The 21069-nt window shown below is 40.6% G+C and overlaps 1 protein-coding gene across 16 annotated transcripts in view; it reads right to left on the reverse strand.

The window, feature by feature from the left end:
- IKZF2 (IKAROS family zinc finger 2) overlaps window positions 1–21069 on the reverse strand; it is a 109727-nt gene continuing 88658 nt past the window's right edge. For 15 of the 16 annotated variants that reach the window (XM_032445739.1, XM_015867969.2, XM_015867965.2 and 12 more), the window contains 2 exons: window positions 14681–14824; window positions 1–9795 (listed from right to left, as the gene is read on the reverse strand). In XM_032445739.1, coding sequence (XP_032301630.1) covers window positions 9071–9795; window positions 14681–14824 — 869 coding nt within the window. In that variant the 3' untranslated portion in view covers window positions 1–9070. The remainder of the gene's footprint in view (window positions 9796–14680; window positions 14825–21069) is intronic. The other variant, XM_015867970.2, reaches the window with a different exon arrangement.

Raw genomic sequence — 21069 nt, forward strand, 5'->3', positions numbered from 1 at the left:
TTTCATGTCAGAAGTTTATTTTTATTGGTAAAATATTAAATAATATACAGAATTAAAAACTGCACTTACACTTCTGAGAAGAAATAATTCTTGGACAAATTATATGCTTGTTCCTGAGATTCCCTACATTTATTCCAGTAGCTGTGCACTCAAGACAGTACAAACCTTTATAATATAATCCTTTTCACAAAGTATTACAAAGTTTCTGCAGCTTCTTTTTATTTATACACACATACAGACTCACACTCTCACGTGGCTGCACAACACTCACACATGTACAGAGCACACACATACAGACGTGGAACCATATGTATGCATGTAGACTAAGGTGGAAAATAAAAACCAAATAAGTCCCATAATTCAGTCTACAGCAGCGAAGCTCTTCAGCAGAGGGATATGGGTTTACATTGGGGTTGCTCACATGCACCACTGCAACAGTGATCATTGCTGAACTCCTTTACAAGAGCATGATGTTCTGATTTCCATGGGAAGCAGTGGGGCAAATCCCAGTGTGCTCGCTGGGTTTTGGAGTAAATTCTGGTTTTAATTTGTTGGGTTTTATTATTATTATTATTATATTCCTCAATTTGAGCTCAGAACTAAAAATCCTGACCTGGGAGGAACCAGGACCAACGTGGAATTCGGCACCCGAGTGGGCAGAGAGCAGCCCCGCATGTCATAAAAGGTGTTGTGACAAATGGCTCAAAATCTGAAATTACGTTCACAAGACCTGGTGCGCTTTGCTACCACCCCACTGCTCCAGCATGGTCCCTGTTGGAGGGGGAACCTATACAGCCTACAGCAGATTACCAGAATTTGGCCCTAAAAGAGTGAACCTGTGGGCAGTCACCCCACAGAGTGCACTTTTCTTCTTCAACTCAGACAGCCGAGTCTGGGGAAATATTTTGGCAATCCATCATATGGTCTCCTCACCTTTGTTATTATTAAAAAGGAATATCTTAAATACAAATTTAAGAGACAAAAGTGGCTCCTGTGCATGCGCAGCAACTGCCTTTCCAAGAATCTCAATGGGGTTTTTCTCTTTTGTTATGTACCTAAATACATATTTACAGAACAGCGGTTTCAGTCTACCGGGGGAGGAGAAGGGGGGGGAAAAGGCATTAAAAATACGCTATATATAAATATGTATAATATGTAAAACAAGTCCCATCTAAACATATATAAGACAAGGACAACTGTAAAGAAGCTTTTCTGGTCTCTCAGGTAGATAAAGGACACAAGTCCTGTAATTCTTACGCTGGCAAATCTCTCCCATTAGAGCAAATGGAAGCTTTGCCCTAGCTAAGAGCTTAGGCCTAATCCAAAATCCATCATCAAACTCAGTGCGAGTCTCCACTGAGTGGGTTTTGGATCGGACCAAGCAATCTTTTTCTTTTCCATTATTTTTCCATAAACATCAATATTAAGTGCTTTTTCTCTTTCTTTTTTTTTTTTTTCTTTTTCTTTTTTTCTTTTTTCTTTCTTTTTTCTTTCTTTTTTTCTTTTTTTAAGAGGAAGAAAAGAAAGCTGCAATTAGAAAAGGAAGGAAGAGGCAAGAACACATTTGTCCTCAGTTCAGACCACTGGATGTGTGTCAGTGCTGAATACAAGCCGGAGTTAAGGGCTGGGCTTCAGTCTTAACCTACAGCTTCTCACTTTCTGTCAGCCAAAACCTGAATTCCTGCACTTACTCAAAACTTATCTTTGAATGTATTTAAGACAGAGCATTTTGCTTCACTGATTTGTGTTGACTGAGGAAAGGAAAAGGAAACCATCGTACATTAATAAGACATCGGGGGAAGTATTGCACTTGAACCGAAAAATACCCCTAAAAGGTGGTTTTCTTTGTGATTTTCTTTTTAAACTAATACAAGCGAATCATCCATGTCTGCAATGAGCATTTTTAGAAAGCAAGACCCAAGAATGAAGCACGAGAAGGAAATTTGGGGTTGGCAACCCCCACCCTGGAATACAACAGTAGTAAAACTTTTTAAAGCATTTTCTTCCAACAGGAAAAAAAAAAAAAACAACCCATTATATGACTTTTTACTTTACAATGTTAAATCTTTCTGAACATTTGCATTAAAAGTTTCCAGTTTCTCATAAAAAGATATACATTTTAGGAAACAAAACAAAACAAACAAACAAACAAACAACCCAGAAAATAAAACCAACTAAAAAGGAAGGCAAATATACAGTATTATAATTACATCACTGCAAAGTCACCTCGGAAGGTACCCTAGGTCTTTAAAGTGTTACAAAGAGTACGTACCTTAATATTTTTTCTCAATTCAACTATGTTTTTTTTCTTTTTCCTGTTTTTAATATAAAACTACACTTGAGTACAAAAATATGTAAACAGACTGTACAGCCGATGAACAAAAAACACACATACACACACACACAAAATAAAACCCTAGACAGCCCCAAGCTACAGGAGATAAGAGCAGGCCCAGACTTAGAGAAGGAAAAGGGGGAGAAAGAGAAACCAACTGAAAACCGAAGGAAACTGTTACATGACAGAGGGAGGGAACGCGTTCAAGCTCTGAGAACACTTGACAATTAAGTCAAAAGAATCGATCACAGTTTCAGAATCTGAACTACAACATAAAAAATAACCAAAAGTCCTTCCCTTGTTACAGTGTGCTCAGAAGCGAACATCCATTTCCAGTAAGCAATGTCAAATCCCAGTAAGTGCATAGTCGGGGATTCAGTGACCTCTACCCCTTCAAGAAGCTTTTCTTACTCCACGTCACTTGAGGTAAAGCTAAATGGCCCAATTTACTGCAAACTGGCCTCTTTGTGCCAATAATGGCATCATGCTCTCCCCTCTGCCTCACAGGAGGCTCCCATATTTCATGCCAATGGACAACGTGGACTGCAGGCTGCCAGCACAGCACGCACATACTGCTGGGCAGAAAGGATTAAGGCTGCTACAGGCACACCTGCGGATTTGCCGTCACCACAGAACTCTTCTATTGGGTGCTGCCGACCACGAGCTGGAGGTAATTGCTGCGCTGTACCACTCAGCAAGGAAAGCCCTCATCTAACTCATTAAGCACAGGGTTAACTGTAAAGCTTTGTCTTTTTTCTTTTTTTCTTTCTCTAACCGTAAATAATATTAGGATGGTCACTGCTGCCCACAGAACAGCAAGTCTCACAATGTAAAGGAAAAGGATGTTGCAGCAAGAGAGCATGGGCAGTTGTACTCCCAAACAGGGATCCATGTGAGCAGGGCAGTAACCACCATTCTGAGGGCTGGAAGTGAACTGAAGTAACTGGGAACGCTGCATGAGCCTAAAACAGTAAACAGGCAATGCTCTCCCTGGCCAATCTTTCAACCCTTTCCTTAATGGGATAAAAAAGAATACTGTCTCTACAGTGCCAATTCTGCCTCTTCTCTCCCTAATTCCTCATCCATCCTCCCACTGGGATGGTCAGCCCCAGCAGACCTGTGCCAAGGAGCTGGCACTAGACTCAAGCTGTGCTGGCACCTTCAGATGCTGAAGGTAAAATAAGCAGGTCTGAAAATAGGTCACCAACCTGCCAGGAAAGCACCACAACCATTCTGCACTTCTCACCCAAGTATGCCAGCTCCTAAACCCATAAAGAAGGGAGGGAGTTCCTCCTGGCCTCCAACACACATCTCTGCCATAACAACACCCAGACGGGTTTCTCCTTGCTCTGTTCCAATGACTGGGGTGGCATTGGCACCATGGTCACATCTTCCAACTCTGAGTCAGTTGGGAGCAGCCCCATTGACCAACTCCAGCTGGATGCACCTGGATGACTGCAGCTCTTCCCACTCCTACAGACTCTTCCTGCCTACCTCACAGCTAAACACTAGCACAGCTCCCTCCCGGCCCAGCTGCCAAAACAGCATGGGGGTCTGGGATCTGCCTTGCCTGCGGTACAAGAAGGGGTTTTACTTTGGGTTGGCTCTTGTTATGCATTCTGAAAGGGCAGGGCGAGATACCATGAACGACATCATGAACTTTCAAAATGCGTTTTTAAAAGGCACATTAACAATAAAGCATAAATCTAATCGCACAATACCATATATATAAATATACTTTCCCAACATCTTCAACTGCTCTAGACTGCAAGTCATTACTGCCATCTATTTTTGTTTTTAAAGGATACTAAGCCAAGCAAAGATGCCCATTTCTAGCATCCAAGTCAATTTCATCACACTCTTCCTAAAATTCCCTCGAGTTTAGTTGATTCAGGTAACAGTGCAGCCTCCCTTATCCCTCCTTATTACATTATAATGCACAGCAAGAGTTAAGTAAAAGGAATATTACCTTGTGAGGGAACTGCATTAGCACTGCTCCTGCCCTCGGCTGAAGTAAGCACCTTTCCCTACATTGTCTCCAAAGCTTTTCTCTGGATGAAGGACTGTTCTCTGTCATCTTTCACAACGTGTTCCCAAATAAGAAAAAAAAAAAACAAAAAAACACAACAATAGTTCAGGACCAAGACAACAGTAATAATATCCCACTGAAGGCCAGTTTTGAAGGGTTTGGTTGGATTCATGGCCTTCCTCCTCTTCCTGACAGCCCCAGTTTAGGAGCACCCTTGTAAACAGAAAGAAATTCGGGAATTCTTTAAAAATAGAGAATTTCTTCACTGATGAGTAAATATACATTACTTCTACACGGCTACTTGTGAGCTGTCCCCTCAGACTGCAGAAATTACTACTACTATTTAATTAAAAAAAGGCCAGCTTACAAATTTAGATTCGTTCTCTAATATGGACCAATAGTGGTTAATGCCTGGACACCTCTAATCAGTTCATAGATGGAAGCACTTTTTAAGGAGAATAAAATTATTTTAATCTCCTAAGTTACTGAGTAAAGAGCTGGCTTTGCTGAAAAATGCTATATATTTTGATGTGCACTCCTAAGTGACTGCAAAGATGGGTGGCTGTAAAATCCATTGGCTGTAACAGCAGATATATAGATAATGCCCTTTGCTCCAGGAATATGGATCACATCAAGAGCACAATAAGCAGCCGTGCTTCTGTGTGAATTAATAGCCTCGTGCTACTCTAAATTGAGTCAGAATCTTGCCATTTTGGATGTAAAAAGAAGTGAAAGGGTTTATTGGCAGGGATGTTTGCAGAAACGGCTCCCTTATTTTTTATTTTTTTTAATATAATGAATATGAGGAATGTTCAGGAAGCCAATCCTGAATCTGCAAATGCATGTTTTTAACTGGAAACCCGATTCCAAGAATTTCAAGGGAGTCCAATAAAAATCAGCCAGGTTCGATTTCAAAGACCAAATACTCAGAACAATTGGATTTGCAGGCCAAGGATTACCTACTGAAATTCCTAGTATGCTCTGAATGACTAATGAATTTGACACAACTCAACAGCTTTTCTTAGAAAAAGTTCATATGCTTCCGCACGGGGTCTAAATGACTTATGTAAAAAACTCTCCATTAGTTTTCCCTTGGCCAACCAGGCATCTGCTTTTGAGGAACCTGGGATTGCTCCTTTCTCCCAGCAGTAATGCCAAGTGGGAACTTAACACTAAAACAAACAGTAGTCCAAAATTCTGTTCAAAACTCAGATTGGAATTTAATCTGTTTTCTTTCTCTAGGTCTAAGATTAAAAGCTTCACTGAGCCTTCAGAAAAGGACAATGATAACAGAAATTACTAGAAATTACTAGAAATTAATGCAATAACTCATCTTGCTCTCCAAAAAATGAAGGTTTTGGAAGGCAGCTTTAACAGTGTGTCCCCTTCCTCATTCTCTGCTCCTGTGGTATCAATGCACTGTACCTCTCCCACACAGTTCTTGCATGCTGCCACTGGAATGAGGAGTTGGGCTTGACCGAAGCCAGCTACAACACCACTGCGCCTCTCTCGCTGATCACTGAAGCACCTATAGGATATACACTGCAGGAGGTATTGATGAACCATCAGCAAGTGAAAGAGCACTCTAACAAGCTGTGGATATAATTGCCAACAACTTATTTGTGGATACACAAACAATGCTCTGCCTTTCCCCAATCCCTGCGCCTTGCACAGGCACTTTTTTTTTTTAAACACTTGTTCCCTAATGCTAACGATCTGAAAAATCCAAAGCCCACATTCTTAGAATCACAGAATCTCACAAGGTTGGAAAGGACCTACGAGATCACCTAGTCCAACCGCCCTCCCATAACCACTGCTACCACAAGCCCCTAAACCGTATCTTATAGCTCCTTCCCCCCACTCACCAGAAGGCAGAAAGGACCGTTATATCTCCCACAGACAGAAAATGATACTCAGACACCCTTCTTTTTGTACAGATGAATCTTTTCAGAGCCCCAGGCAAGCCCAGTGACTTTCAGCAACCTTCCCTTTACACATCGTTCCTAAATACTTTTTGCTGCCCAAGCAGAAATAACAGCTGCCTCCCCCACAACCCTTTGTGACATGCAATAAAAGCAACTCCCTTCTTCTGGATTTCCAAACACCTGATGATGCAGAGCACAGCTCCTCAGCCATCTTCCACTGCTCCAGGGAATCAGCCATACAGAATGGAAGCGATGCCCTACAGCATCTCCTTTTTCTCCTGCACAAACTCGTTTGATTGCACCAAGCGTAACAGAATGAGAACAGCCTGGAGAATGGCAGCAACTTCCTCTATGTTAGAATAAGGAAAGAAGGAGGAGGAGGAACCCAACTACATTAAGAACAATGTTGGGAAAAGGTCTTTAAATCTGTCTCTCCAAAGCCCGTATATTCCCAGCCTTGATAGCTCTCATATTACACCAGATGACATTTCTCTCCATATTGTATTATAATTAATAGGCTACTGCAAGACTTTACCAGCTCCTACTTAATAGCATTTCAGTGCTGGGAAGCAGTCATCAGGTAATCTGGCCATGATCTACTGTATCCTTTCTGAACACAGGTTCTGGCTGCCAAGAATGTCACCATAAAAAGATTTCAATCGATACCACTCAGCTCCTACTTTCAAATGCTCCAGGTCTAGGAAGAGAAAGGGAAAAAAAAAAACCCAACAAAAAACCAACAAAGCAGTACCCTCCAAACAAAGAGTAAACTGGCACGTGTATGGTGTACGCAGATTGAAGTGAGCAGATGGGAACTCATTATGGCCTGATCTTGCTCCCTTCTCTTATACTTTAGTTACTTTATATTTTGGAGAAGGTCTCACTGAGCGCACAGAGACTGCTCGCGTGGAGGGGGTTAAACTCAGGCAGTTCTTTCCATTCTCAAGCTGTGCTCTTGTTGCACAACAACAACATTTCAATTGTGATTGGTACAAACAGTTGGGTTTCAATGGCAATCTGTCACATAGGTTTAAGCCCAGTTTTTAACTGATGCAACCTGCAACTTGGGTGGTTGCTGGCTTTGTTACTTTTGGGGAGAGGAACAAAGGAAACAAAACACACTGGTGTGTTGGCTTTTTTGGTTGCTGTTGTCCAGTCTGTAGCTCAAGGAATTGTGATGGGGTTTGTTTCATTTGTTTTCTCTACAGTGAAATAAATCAATTATGAATAGAAATTAAATTTGAAATGAAATCAGAGCACAGCACCTCCGTGTATCAATTACTGAAGATACAGGGAAGGCCATTTGCGATCTGTGTGTTTGCAGAGCCAGTGCGCTCCCCAAGAGCAAAGGCCATTCAGTAAAACCTGAGCTTTCACTCCTAAATTAAAGGACAGTTGATGACATGAAAACAAAAGGAAGTCACTGGTTCCAGCAAATAAGATGTCAACTACAGAAAAAATGATCAAGACTCAGATTCTGGTGTAGCTGAAATAGTTGGGGCAGTCCCATTAAACCCAGTGGAGCTAAAAGGATCAATGCTGGCCAGTGATCTGGCCCCTAGTTCCTTCTCAGCTGCCAGTATTAGTTTAGGCTGCTGCCTAGAGATTAACACTGTGATAATAGAATGAGAAAGTATTTATATAGGTGTATATAGATATATAGTTATATTTAATGAACACTTTGCTAGTAGTACTTTTGTTATTCTCACCTCTGTCATTTTAAAATAAAACTATTTTAGAAGAGCAGCAGAACCTCTTGAGTAAACTACAGACTCTCACCCACTCCTAGACCACTTATGGTCCCAGAAGCAAGTTTAAACATTATTTGTAAATTAGATTTTTTTTAAAAACCATAGGGTGTAACTAAATAATTAAGGCTCCCAAGGGTCTCTAAGAAGCCAGTGAGTCAACACATAGGCATGGAGTAACAGCAAATCAACAACTCTAAAAAAAGTGCTTCATAAGTTAAGGAAAATAAAATTGGAGAGCCTCAAGCTTACCACAGAAGGCCCTCAGACTTATGAAACTAAATTGCTGTTACGTAGTACAGTGTTAAGACTTACGTTTCTTTTCTTTTTCTCTTCTTTTTTTTCCTGTTTTTTTTAATTTTTTTTTTTTCCTTTACATTCTAGAAGGGCAATACACACTGCGTCCAGGAATAAAGCTCACCCTAGAAAGTAATTGTGAAAGGAATGATGACTTTGACTGATGCTTCTAAGTCCCCAAGCAGTTTTGCTTTAACAATAATAGCTCACTCTGCAAAATAAGGACTTCCAGCCACTGAAACCCCACACCATATCTGCACGTACGGAAAAAAAAAGAGTCTCTCCTCTGAAATGTTTCTGTTTGTCTAAAATTGTAAATGAGTGGCAACTTGTCAAGACTTTAAAGCAGCTAGCAGGGTTGAGCAACATCCCAAAATAGGACGTGATATACAGCTGAGACAGAAACAGACTGCCTTTCAGCTCCCACAGAAAACACATCAGGTCACTCCCCAATAAGTGACAGCAACAACAACCCAACCCCCCTTTTACCTTTCCCCTTCCTTCTTTCCATTCTTAAGCCGGGCAGAGCAAATGAAATTGAGCCCACAATTTAAAAAAAAAAAAAAAAAAAAAAAAGGTTAACAATAATATTAATTAAACAACAGCAACAACAACAACAGCAACAACAACAACAAAACAGGCGTATCAATGTCTGAGGAAAAGTGGGACTGTAAGTGCAGTATTTCTTCATGTGCAGTTCTTCTACTTCATAAGAGTCCCCTTTGGATGAGAAGGCCTAGTGGAATGTGTGCTCCCCTCGAACAATGTGCGATGAGAACTCGTAGCGGTCCTGGCTTCGGTAGCCACAGATGTTGCACTCCAGCGGGTCCCGGTAGCCGTGGCAGCCCATGTGGATGGTATACATGACATGGTCCAGGAAGAGAACACGACAGTGCTCACACTTGAAAGCCCTGATCTGCTCCCCTTCTCCATTGATGACCTTGTAGATATCCTTTAAAGAGCCCTTAGAAGCTTTTGTGGCATCCAAAGCCTTGGCATCCTCCTTCATATAAGCCGGGCTTGGCTTCCTCTTGGGGTTTAAGGCAGAGTTTCCTTGGTAGGACTGGCGGTCTTCGTGGCTGCTCTCTGAGTCAGTAGAATCCAGGCAGCTATTGCTGGGGGAGCCCTCTCTATCTTGGGTTCGACTCTTTGGTCTGATGAGGGAGATCGGGCCATCCATGTTGTTCTCATGACTGTCAGCTGTTTCCCTGCTAATGGGCCTTTCTATCCTGTTAGGATGATAGACCTGAGCGTAAGGTGAGCTGCTGACTGGAGCCACCTCTGCAATTGTGCTTGGTGTGTGCTGCATCAGGGGGTGAAGTGAGTCAGCTCCAAGGTAGGCGATTGCATTGTGGATGGCTTGGTCCATCATTTGAGACTGTATCAGCTCAGACTCTTTCTCATAGGATAGGTTCATATCAAAGTGAATATCTGGATAGCCAAGTCTCATGAGCTTTTCACCTAAGGGACAAGAGGAAATGAATGAGAAAAATCCATGCAGTCACTCCAAGGTCTCACTGCAAAAGGGATGAAGGAGGACAGAAAATCTCAGCTTGAAGCAAAACGCACTCCAGAATCCAAAGCTGGCCACAGAATGAAGCAAATAACATGAATACCTGACATCTTCTGTTCAAGGTGAAGTACTTCTGCTGCTCATCCCCTTAGTAAAAAAAAATATCTATCCCCAACTGGAACTGGGAAAAAAAAAAAAAAAAAAAAAAGACAAAAAAGCCCTGCACCTGTTTAGGCAGGAAAACAAAAATCACACATATAGCTCAGTAAAAGGCAAAAGTGACCTTCACTGCCATAGGATAAATATTCTTAGAATGACAATGAAAGCTGACTCACTGTGTGAGTCCAGGTTCACATCTTTCCAAATCAGTGGCATTACAGATACATGCAATAGCGACCACAAACAGGTAGATTGAGGGAGTTACAGTGCATGATGCATATCATAGATTTCCTTTAAACTTAACAAATTTGCAGCTGCTTACGTCGGGACGCAACGCAGCAGCACTGCTTTTACAGCGGTGGCTTCAGAGTGTCAGGAAAAGGAAAGTTCATATAATAACTCCTCTTAATTAAACATAAAAGATGATATGCATAACAGTATGTCTGAGATACAAGATGCACTCACCCGCGTGTGTTCACACACATGAACGTTAGTTAACAGTTCATTTTTTAAACTGATTTTATGACGTCTGATAAATAATTTTGGTGAGTTTTCACCATCTTTGTTATTTTTCACTGCCTCAGAACATAAAACCACACTTTTCTTTAATGCTGTAAGCTAATTAATTCAGGGAATCAATGCATACAACTAGTTAGGCTATCCAAGAACTAAAAAACTCAAAAAACTCTTTTACCTTTTGCCAAAATCGCTTGGAACAAAGCATGTATAAACCAACATAAGAAAGAAACAGAACTGTAATCCCAAATCTCTTCCAAATAGCATTAGTACATTTCAACATAGCTATCATTCAGCATTTTATTTTAGGCTATAATAATTCCTTCCATATAGTGTGGCTTATCTCAAATGGATGCACAAAGAGAAATAATTTTATATTACCCGTGAAACAATCAGGTTATCTTTGGAGATGATGCATCCCTTTTGCTTGGGAACTTAGCCCTGATTAGCAAGGTAATTAAATGTGAGCTTAAAGAGAAGCACATAAATATGCCTGGTCCCTTCAGCAATTCTGCTCATGTGCTTCTGATTAGATACCACATCTATACACCTAGATAAGTTTCCCTAAGGCTGGCTGTGTTACACTTACTTTACAAAAAAAACATAGAAAACTGTTCCTTTGTCAATACATTACATTTGGAAAAAAAAATACAGAGAAACCAAATGGTCATAGCTTTAGTTATCTAGCATGGCTTAAGGATAACTCTTGCCAAACATCCTCTTTTCACTACAGGTATGGCTGTGCTGCTGCCAATAGTGTGGATGACACTTTAGTGGTCCAGTTCCGCTTGAAATGGAGCAGCTACTTTCCAGACGAGGTAGGAAGAAAGCTGCAGGAGGCACGTGGCATCTTTGGCATAGTGGGAGAAGGAAAAGAAAATGAAAAAGCCCATCAGCCCGTTGCCTGCTCTGGTCACCCATATTACTCTTGTATTTGAAAAAGGAACTGGATCTGGTGGAAGAGTCTGATCCACTTTCCAAACATGTTCTCAATCCTTTGTAGACTAGAGTGATCAGGAGATAACACTTGTCCCTTATGGATGACTTGGATGAATGAGCCAGACATCATTTTGATTCCTTTTTTTCTTCCACATTTAGCGATTCCACCAGACAGCAGAGTAAATAGTAAATTGCCAGTGACCTGAATTATTCATTCCTTTAATTATGTTTCAATAATGTCAGAGCCTTAAAAAATGGCATGACACACATAAAAGTAAAATAAATGATGATGTGGGGAGAAGAGGACATAAGATACAGAGCTCAGAAGAAATAATAACAAATCAATCTAACATAGTTTTCAATTTTAATTCCTCTTCGGCCAAGCCTATACTTCAGACTAATCATTTTAATCATTTTACATTTTCACTCCCAACTATGCTTACATTCTGTATATTCTTGCCTTACATTACTCAAGTGGAAGAAGAAACACTCTCTGCTGTGATCATCTTAAGGCATGCAGAAACCCCCCTCAAAACAGGTTTCTGAAGGTAGGTCAAGCATCAGAAACATGTCTGTCCTGTGATACTTGTAGCCCATTTCATCAATTACCTACAGCAACTGCAATGTCAGACACTTTGGAGAAAGCCACAGGAAACCCTGGAAAAGTCAGTTACAGTATTTACCACTGAATAAGTTTCTTTCTGACCCTTGGAGTCTGCTGATCAGAAAGAGCACTAAAGCATCGATAGATGTAGCATGCAAAGATTTGAGCTTATGCTTACAGGACCTTCTCATAAACGCCATTAAGTAGTTTTGGAAGGGTGCCCGATGTATGCACAAGAAAATTTCCTGCAAGCAAGAGAACCATTACACGTTCTTCCTGACAGAGTTGAACAACATTTCACTGGGGAGAAAATGGGAAGAAAAGTGAGGTCACCATGAAAAAGAAAGGTAGCAAAGCCCAGGTTTTCAGCTCAGATACTGATGCCAGGAAAGATCAGAAATGGAAGGAAAATAAGATTCAGTAAATGTGAATGAGCACACCTTCCCCTATGGCTGAATATGGATAAAAAGCTGCATGTCACGCAGAACTCTGAATTCCTAGCCTCAGAAAAATGGAATACCAAGATGATCTGTTATGCTTGTAAAAGAAACAACTTCATCTTACAATAAAGAAGTATACCCTACTTAAGAGAATAACATAAAGCTACAGCATATCTCATGCAAGGATTTCCAATTGTTAAGTTTGCCTTTCAAGACAGTAAAAACGTATGACCGTAAGCATGTGAGTGGACTTTTCTTTTTTGGTCTAAAATAGAGGCTGTCATTTGCAACTTCCAGAAACTGATTTTATTGGTAACATACAAACAGTGAATCAACTCAGTTGTGAGGTTCACTTACAACATGCAAAACTATACTGCTTATGGCAACAGCATGAGTACTCCAAAACCCAAAGGAGAAGGAAGAGGGCCCTCACACCCTCGCAGATGAATTCTGTACCCTCACAAAGATAACCTTTAAGAGGTATTGCAAACATAATTACATCTAAGTCTGTGCACCACTAAAGGGGAAAAAAGAAAGAAAAAAAAAGGTGAGGTGTGAACTGCCCTTCTTCCTTTCTGGGCTGCAAGAGGTCTGAGGTCTAGCACAGATAACTATTTCACTGCTGATCACAATGTGCAGAGAAGAACAGCACTTACTAAGACAACACTATGGAAATCTGCCATGTCTACAATCTCTTACAGCTGGATTTGGTTTGTGGAGAGTTCCGCTCCTACTGTCAGCCTTTTCAACCCTAACATGCATCACAGCAGTAAGTTAAAACACAATACACACCTTCCAGTTCTTATCAGCTGTACAGTAAATCATTTCAGACCACTCAAAGAAAACAGATTAAGATTTAAGCTTTTATCGCAGGAAGATGAATAACAATACAGAAAAGGAACTGATGCCTCCTAGCACTCCTTGCATGGGTTCCAATACTTCTTACCTAACCCCGTTAGAGAAAGTGACAGAAAAGAAACAACACGAAAATTTTCAGTCAGTGAATGGAAAAACCCTGGCACTGGTATTTGGGGATGGCCAGCTGACTGTGAGCAGTCAGGTCAGTGTGTCAGTGGCACCAGGTGAGATGCTGCATGCTGTTAGCCCTCTACAATTCAAAATCATGTGGGTTTGCTTAAAGCCATCCTCAGCGGTGATTTAACAAATCTGTCTGAATATCCATTTAGCCAAGGGGCAATGACTTTTCCAAATGGCTGTCTTAATTGCCTGCAGTCCTTCAATCCTCTCTCTGCAGGTGTCCTTGGTGTAGGCAGAATGAGTATACAATTCCCTTAAAACCTATATACAGTCCTTTCAGGGAGTGAGTGTGGAAGACGCACATTACCTTAGTTCAGCATCTAGCAGCATATACTTAGCCCAAATAACTCTGTCCTACCTCATGTCCTAACAAGTTTAACACTGCCTCAATTACTGTGAAGAGTAGATCCAAGGTACAACTCAACACCAGTAAAATTTTCCATACTATCTTCTGTTAGAAGCTGAAGAATTTTAAGATGTCCAGATACAAAGTAGGAATTCTGGGTCTAGGACTCTGAATTTGGTCATCAAAAGTGATCCAACACTGTTTTATATTCACGCACTACAAAATTTACCAGGTGCAGACACTGCACTTGGAGCATGCACTTCTTCTAACAGAAGCAATGTGATTTTGCTTCCTTATGCTGCTATTATCAGACCAGTTGTTGCTAACTATCAAGAATTAATACAAGATACAAGTCATGAGATAATTCTTTTTTTTTTTTTTTCACATACACATATGGAGACAGATAATTACATGAGTCTTACTTTTTTACTTGCTGAGTGAGGAGAGGGAAAGATGACAAGTCTTTGTCGAAAAGACAAAGGGTCACAGGAAAGTTAACAAAAAAAAACCAAAACAGACTAAAGGCAGAGTAAAAAGCTCAAGATTTTCTAAGTCATTTTTATTATTATGGGGACCTCACTTTTGAATGGTCTGGACTGGCAAAACTAATTCTATTGTTTTCAGAATGTCTTGCTGTGCTTTAACCCATCTCAACTATCACCCCTCCCCACCACAATCACATTCTGAGAGCGCTACCTTTCCCCTTGGTTCTTTTTTTCGCTGTCTTTCACAAGTCAGTAGCGACCTACAGCTACACTCTAAAAATAATAAAAGGCGTATCTCAAGCTTACCCACAAACTTCTGTGGGGTGGAGCTTTTACGCTTTCCCAAGTTGCTTGTCAGCTTCTCTATAACAGCAGGTCTCTCAAAAGGCACCATAGGAATATTGTTGTCCATCACAGGCTCTTGTTCCTTACAATCTTCCATAGGAGGTACTACATAAAACCAAAAAATTGTATCAGACAAGTCTGGTCTACACTTGACAGATGACACAAAACATTTGAGCTCTGCTGATTGTGCAACTAGAGCAACACAAAATAAAGCAAGGTGCAAGAACACAGTGGGCATTCAGATAGCATTCCCCTTTGAGAAGGCAGAGCCACGCTCTTCCACTGCCTGCCTCTGGGATCATCTTATTTTACAGAAGTTACACTTTATGTATAATAAAGGACTTATTTTGTTCTGAGTACAGAGGGTCCCACTGAGGAGAAAAGATCTTCTGGTACACAGTACTTAAAAAAATTCCCTCTGTAGATCAGAATTTCTGTCTTCCTCCCTCCAGCACGATCCCATGTTCCCAGTGTAACTTTATGACTGTCTTGGTGGTCTCACTTAATATCACGCTTATCTTATTTATCATTCTTATTTTCTTATTACACTGATCTCAATGACTAGAAAACTTTGGCAAAATGGCTTTGCATTCCCTAAGACAGAGGCTTCCAAAATGAAGAACGTTATTTGTTAAGGTGTTTCCTTTATTTCTACATATGAGACTAAATTCACCACACATTGTACTGAAATTGCAGGATTAACATGATATTGAGATTCCCTTTAGAAACAGTGAAAGAAACTAATTAGTTTTTGAACTAAAGCTTTTTTCCCATCAGTCACAGACGTAACAATTGGTAAATGCAAGTCTGCGAGTATCCCATCACATTCTGTTCATTAGGTAAATCTTCCAGTAAAGTCACAGCTGCTATTGCAGAGGTAGCAGAGAAAGGCCAAACCCCACATCTTCTACTCCATTGTTTCTACAGAAGCCTCTTGTCTCATTTCTCATTCAGTTACCTTTCATTTGTGATTGTGCCATAAATGAACATCACCAGCTTGCTTTCCTCCCATGTAACTTGACTGCCTTCAGGATCCTAGTGCAGAATAATCACTCATCTGTTCTCAAACATGTAGCTGTTTGCTAGCACATAATATATGAAAAATGAGGTGTTAAAAGCCTCATCTTTGCCTTCTTTCTGGTAAGGAAGCACAAATTCCAGGCAATCACGAAAGCAGAGCTATCTGCTCAGGTGAACTTGTCAATTCAGGCATTCATAATAAGAAAACATAGCAATTTATTCATTTGATTCCATTTGTGCCTCTGCTGCTAGGGCAAGCTGAGTACTTCGAGTTTTAGAATCTCCCATATGCTATAAAATGATTTACTCTGCTGCTTTTTTATTTGTACAGGATGCTCCTCCTGAGAAACACAATAGTTTCTCATTTACAAGGCAGTCCTGCTGGCATCAGTGAAAGAGGAAGAAAAAGCATAAATATGAAACGAATCTAACATTGCAACAAACTGGGATGTAGTGTTCAAATGGCCTAAGTAATACCCAGAGCAGTTTGGGAGGTCTGAAATGCTGTCATTGATATGGCTAAATTCTTACAATTACGCAAACACTCTTTGTCCAGAGCTATCTGCACTAGTTCTAGGCAAGTTTTTATTGAGATTTTATAAGAAAGGAATGATTGCATCTGTTGATTTTCACAAGGAATTGATGCCTGACCGTCCTCTTAGCTTAACAAAACCCTGGTTTCCTGCTCAGTGGCTGTAATTGTCCTCACTGTGATGGGACAGGTTTGGACAAGAGCGACACTTCAAGAAGTTCAAGTCCTTGGCATGCCAGGTGCACAAGACTTGTAGTGGGAACCTAAGGAGGCGCAGTGGGCTCTAAATATCTCCTACAATGATCTGCTGCCTTCATAGGACTGTACTTGCCCACAGAATCGAATGAAAGCCTAATTACTTTCATAGCTCTCTCATCAAACCCAGAATGTAGTGACATTTGTATTTCTTACGCAGATTAATAATGGAATAACTCTACTGTTGGGCATATGTGTGCAAAATTTCCTAGGTGGAATTTGAAACCTTTCTTCCGCAACAAATGAATAGTGCTAAAAAAGACATCTGTTCTTCTCTGAGTCAGGCAAAAATTCTGCTTGGACTTTTAAGACTAAAACCATCACCAATAAGAACATTTTCTTTCCTACATTTTATGCTGTAAACTCTTTTTACTGCCTCAGAACTCAACTCCATAACCGCTCAATCACACCAGCATTTGAGTTGAGGTGAGAATAAGTTACCAGAATGCGTATTGTTACACAGACTTCCTGGGAAGGAGGAGAGATAGAAATAGCCTGGGTGTGCTTCCTTACCTTGGGTAGTAGGAGCTAGAAGAACAGCTGATATGTTATAACTAGCTTTGATACAACTACTTCTTTTAACCTATGAAATTATGGTGTCCCCTCAGGGAGACTTTTTAACCCAAAAACAATGCATCCAGCCCATGAAAAGCCCAAGGCTGAGAATGTTTCTGTTAAGGGATGCTTTCACTCTGTTAGCAGGCTGCACTCCTGGATGTTCACTCTCCCTGACATAGCTGATGTCCTCAGCTACAGTTAACATCAAATGGCATTTTCAAGCTCAGACTCTCAATATGCAAACCTGGAGGGTCTCCAGAGCTAAGTCTTTATTTTCCTGAAGACATCGGTGTTAGGGTCATAGGGATACTTTTCATTTTTTTCTTCCTCGTTTATAAGAAACCACACACACTGTTAAAAAACTGTTCCTGCTCTTCCAGTGAGGAAAGAATTGGGGGGATGGGGAGTGGGGGGGGAAGAACCAAGTAAAAAAATTGCCCTGCATGTGTTTTGCTGATAAATACTTTTGTGTGCAGACAACAGACACTGGGCTAAGTCTCAGCTGGTATAAATTAGCATTACTACATCACCCTCAATTTCCTTTCTTAAGTTCACAATATTGCTATTTAAGAAGTGTATGTGTGTGCACTAAGAAATGACAGGATATATTCCCACAGACACTGGTGTGAAGTACCCCACGGGACAAGCACTTTAACTGCATTTTTAAGCAACTAAGCAAGAGGGAAGGACACAGTGCCATTGTGTATTTTGTGTGCGGTTGGCCTCTGAGCCTCTCACAGCCTACGGCTAAGCTCCTTTCTCCTCCTAAAAAAGAGTATTCTTCTGCTCTTTATCTTAAGAATTTCCTTGGACTTTTTGCTTTGTGGAGATGGAGAGGAATACATATATGTGAATATAAACCACAGCTGGCATTTCTCCCTATTCGATAATGCATACATCAGACATGCAGCCTTCAGCGTCTGTCCCTTTCATCACCCCTAACACAACACCAGCTAGAAGACTACACACTAATTTCCACCTCAAGGGCCAGAACTGCTCAGCTGAGAATAGCTGACAGCATCAGGGGAACCCTCTTGCAGCATGTGAGTGAGCCGCTGAGCTCAGCTGGGGACAGGACCCAGCCAAAAGGAAGGGCAGCTCAGAGAGAGGATGGAGGGAGACCCAGCACCAGGAACTTGTGCATTCGTACCCACACGCTGAACCCAGCCTCCTGGGTAATTTATCCCCTTGTGGCCTTGGTCAGGTGACCCAGCCGTCTGCAAGGCAAAGATAATTGAAATCAAAGTAAATATTTGCAGCATGCCTATAATTTGATCAACCAGAGAGCAATGTTTGAAAAGCTCCTAATTCTCAAAGGGCTGCCCGTGTTTACTGGAATTAACCTCTGCAACAATAATTTGGACTGATCTGAAACAATGAATGTAATAGTTTGAGACACAGCACCTAAAAGAGAGACACCTACACCTAAAAGCAGGATGCTGGTGGGAATGAGAACATCCTCACACCCACCTTTTCTTCACATCATGCTGTTAAAGGATTGGACAGGAGTTCCTCTGCCGTGTTTCTAGAGGCCAGTGCAAGTGTACAGATCCAAGTAACTCAAGGCAACGATTTTAGCAACTAGAGCACATGGCTGGAGAAGGTACTGACCTCAGCTGGGCAGGCCTCACAACACTCAGAAAAAACAAAGTCCTCACAAAGCATTTGGAAAGAGAGCCAGGCAAGCTAAACACTTAACAAAATGCAAAACTGAGCAGCAATTGGAATCTCCAAAGCATATATTCACTCAGCCCCAAGAATATCCTTCCAAAGTGTGGAATATGAGGGTGAAGGAAATCAAGGCACTCTTCAGAGTTAGTCTGAGCCTTAACTTGAAGCAAACAGCAGAGTAATCATTTGTGTGTGCCTCTGAGGTGCCTCTGTGCTCCTTGGAGAAAGGACTTAAAAGCAGAACCATAAAGCACACACTGAGCTTCCCAGGTGGGAGCACTGGGATGTGAGGGGAGATTTATTGCTAGCACCCACCTGGATCTAGAACTACCTGTCACTGTCAACTGCCATCACTGTGCCCCCTCTAACCAGCATGATGTAAAGTCCCTTAGGCATTCACCAGGAGAGATTTAGTCATGTTTGCCAAGGGGAGAAATAGGCAACAGTTGAAGACAAAATGTTGTTTTAAGCTAATATTGCTGAAAAAAAATAATGAAGCGGTTGTCTGAACATTTCTATTTTAAGCCCAAGCAAAGTCAGATTGTAAATAAAACAGATAACCATATTGGGTTTGCACTGGTTTAACTCTGGCTGTTAGAAAAATCAATGCAAGGTCAGCCACTCCAACTTCTCTAGGTACACGAGGTTAAAAAATTGCCCCACTTGTCATAGTGTTGAGCTGCTCAGAAGAGGATTTAGATTTGCTCAGAAACACACTAACAGCAGTAAACCTATTTAAAATAAATCACTGAAAAATCTGTAAGTTGAGCAGAATAAGGGAAGAAACTTCATAAAGTGATCTCTGAAAGACTCCTACTGTCATATTGGCCAACTGTTATTTCCCTTTGAAAACGCTGGCTGATATCATCAGCTACCTGGTTAATCAGATAGGCCCACCCTTGCAGAGGGAAAAGCATGTATTTTATTGGGAATGGAGTATGTGGTTGAACTATCAGCAAAGTGCTCCATCAAGCGCAGAACGGGTACCCAAAAGCAGCAAAGCCATCAGATGAGTCTTTCTACTGACTTTTATACACATAAAGTCAGGCCTAACGCAGATAATCGCTAACTTCAAGATCTTCGAAGTCATTCATTAAATTTTAAAGGTTAAATTTTAGTCTCCAGGGCATCTAAAAAGATAGTAGCTACTTAATAGAGCTGTATAAACATTTTGGGTCATGTACCTTAATAGATCTGAAATTGTCACAGTACAGTATTCTAGAATTTGGGGTGATTTTCTTCCCACCAAAAAACAGTCTGTAGTAGAAACGTTGAGTAGATTTCATTTCTGCTTGTTTTTTTTACGTTTTTAGAAGCGACCTTTCAGAATTTTCACATAATTGATTTCCAAATGACGCCACATGACTATTCTCAACAAAGAAAAGCAAAATGGAAAAAAAAAAAAGTTATTTCCCTTTTTTATTTACCTACTGTCTGCCTTTTTGATATTCTCATGTTTATGGTATTTTCTACTCGTAATGGAAAAAGTATTTTTTTTTATATTTCCACCACAGTAAGAAATTATAAGTACTTTGAGTGCCAAATATCTAAAGTTAATTGTTAAAATTTAAAAGATTTTGAGTGTCTGAAGCACTGATTTTGAATGAAAATAATTCTCAGACAACTCGTGTTGTTTAGCACTCCAAATATACCTACAACCCTGCAGTCAGATGTTACGCTTGCTCCCCGTACCAATAGCTACAGAAATGTTTGAACACAAATTCAGGGTTTGACATTTCTTGCTTTCAACCATCTTTTTGGCAGCCTTCAGTATTTTTGTATATTAACACATGTAGCGTTAGCATAGTAACACTAACACATGCAAATGCATAAACTTTTTTTTTTTTTTTATATATATATAATTACTTTCATCATCACTGTTGACTTCGTGTAGCTCCGGAGCTTTTTACATCTCCTTTTTATTTTTTTGATAGGATATATTACTGTAAGACATAGAAATGATGACCTCTGAGTATGTCTACCACCTTTACCTCTTAAAAGTACCAGTCACTTTCACCAAGCAGAGGAAGGGGATTCGTATGTTCCTTAGTTTTTATGGCAACTTTGCACTGGTGCCTTTATCACTTTAATAAGTGTCCACACACTTGCATATCTCAAAATTGAAACACCAATTTGAAAAAATCAGCAAAAAAAAAAAAAAAAAAAAAAAGTGCTGTTAAACCAAAGCGGGGATTTTAACCCATCTTTTCTCTTCCTGCTTATCTGAGTGCAAGTAATAGATTAGATGGAAGCGATACAAAGCACAAAGGAAGGAGGAAAAACAGATGGAAAACCCCCGTAAGATGTGCTCCAA

The sequence above is a fragment of the Coturnix japonica genome, chromosome 7 (genome assembly GCF_001577835.2).
Source record: "Coturnix japonica isolate 7356 chromosome 7, Coturnix japonica 2.1, whole genome shotgun sequence".
Classification (NCBI taxonomy): Eukaryota; Metazoa; Chordata; class Aves; order Galliformes; family Phasianidae; genus Coturnix; species Coturnix japonica.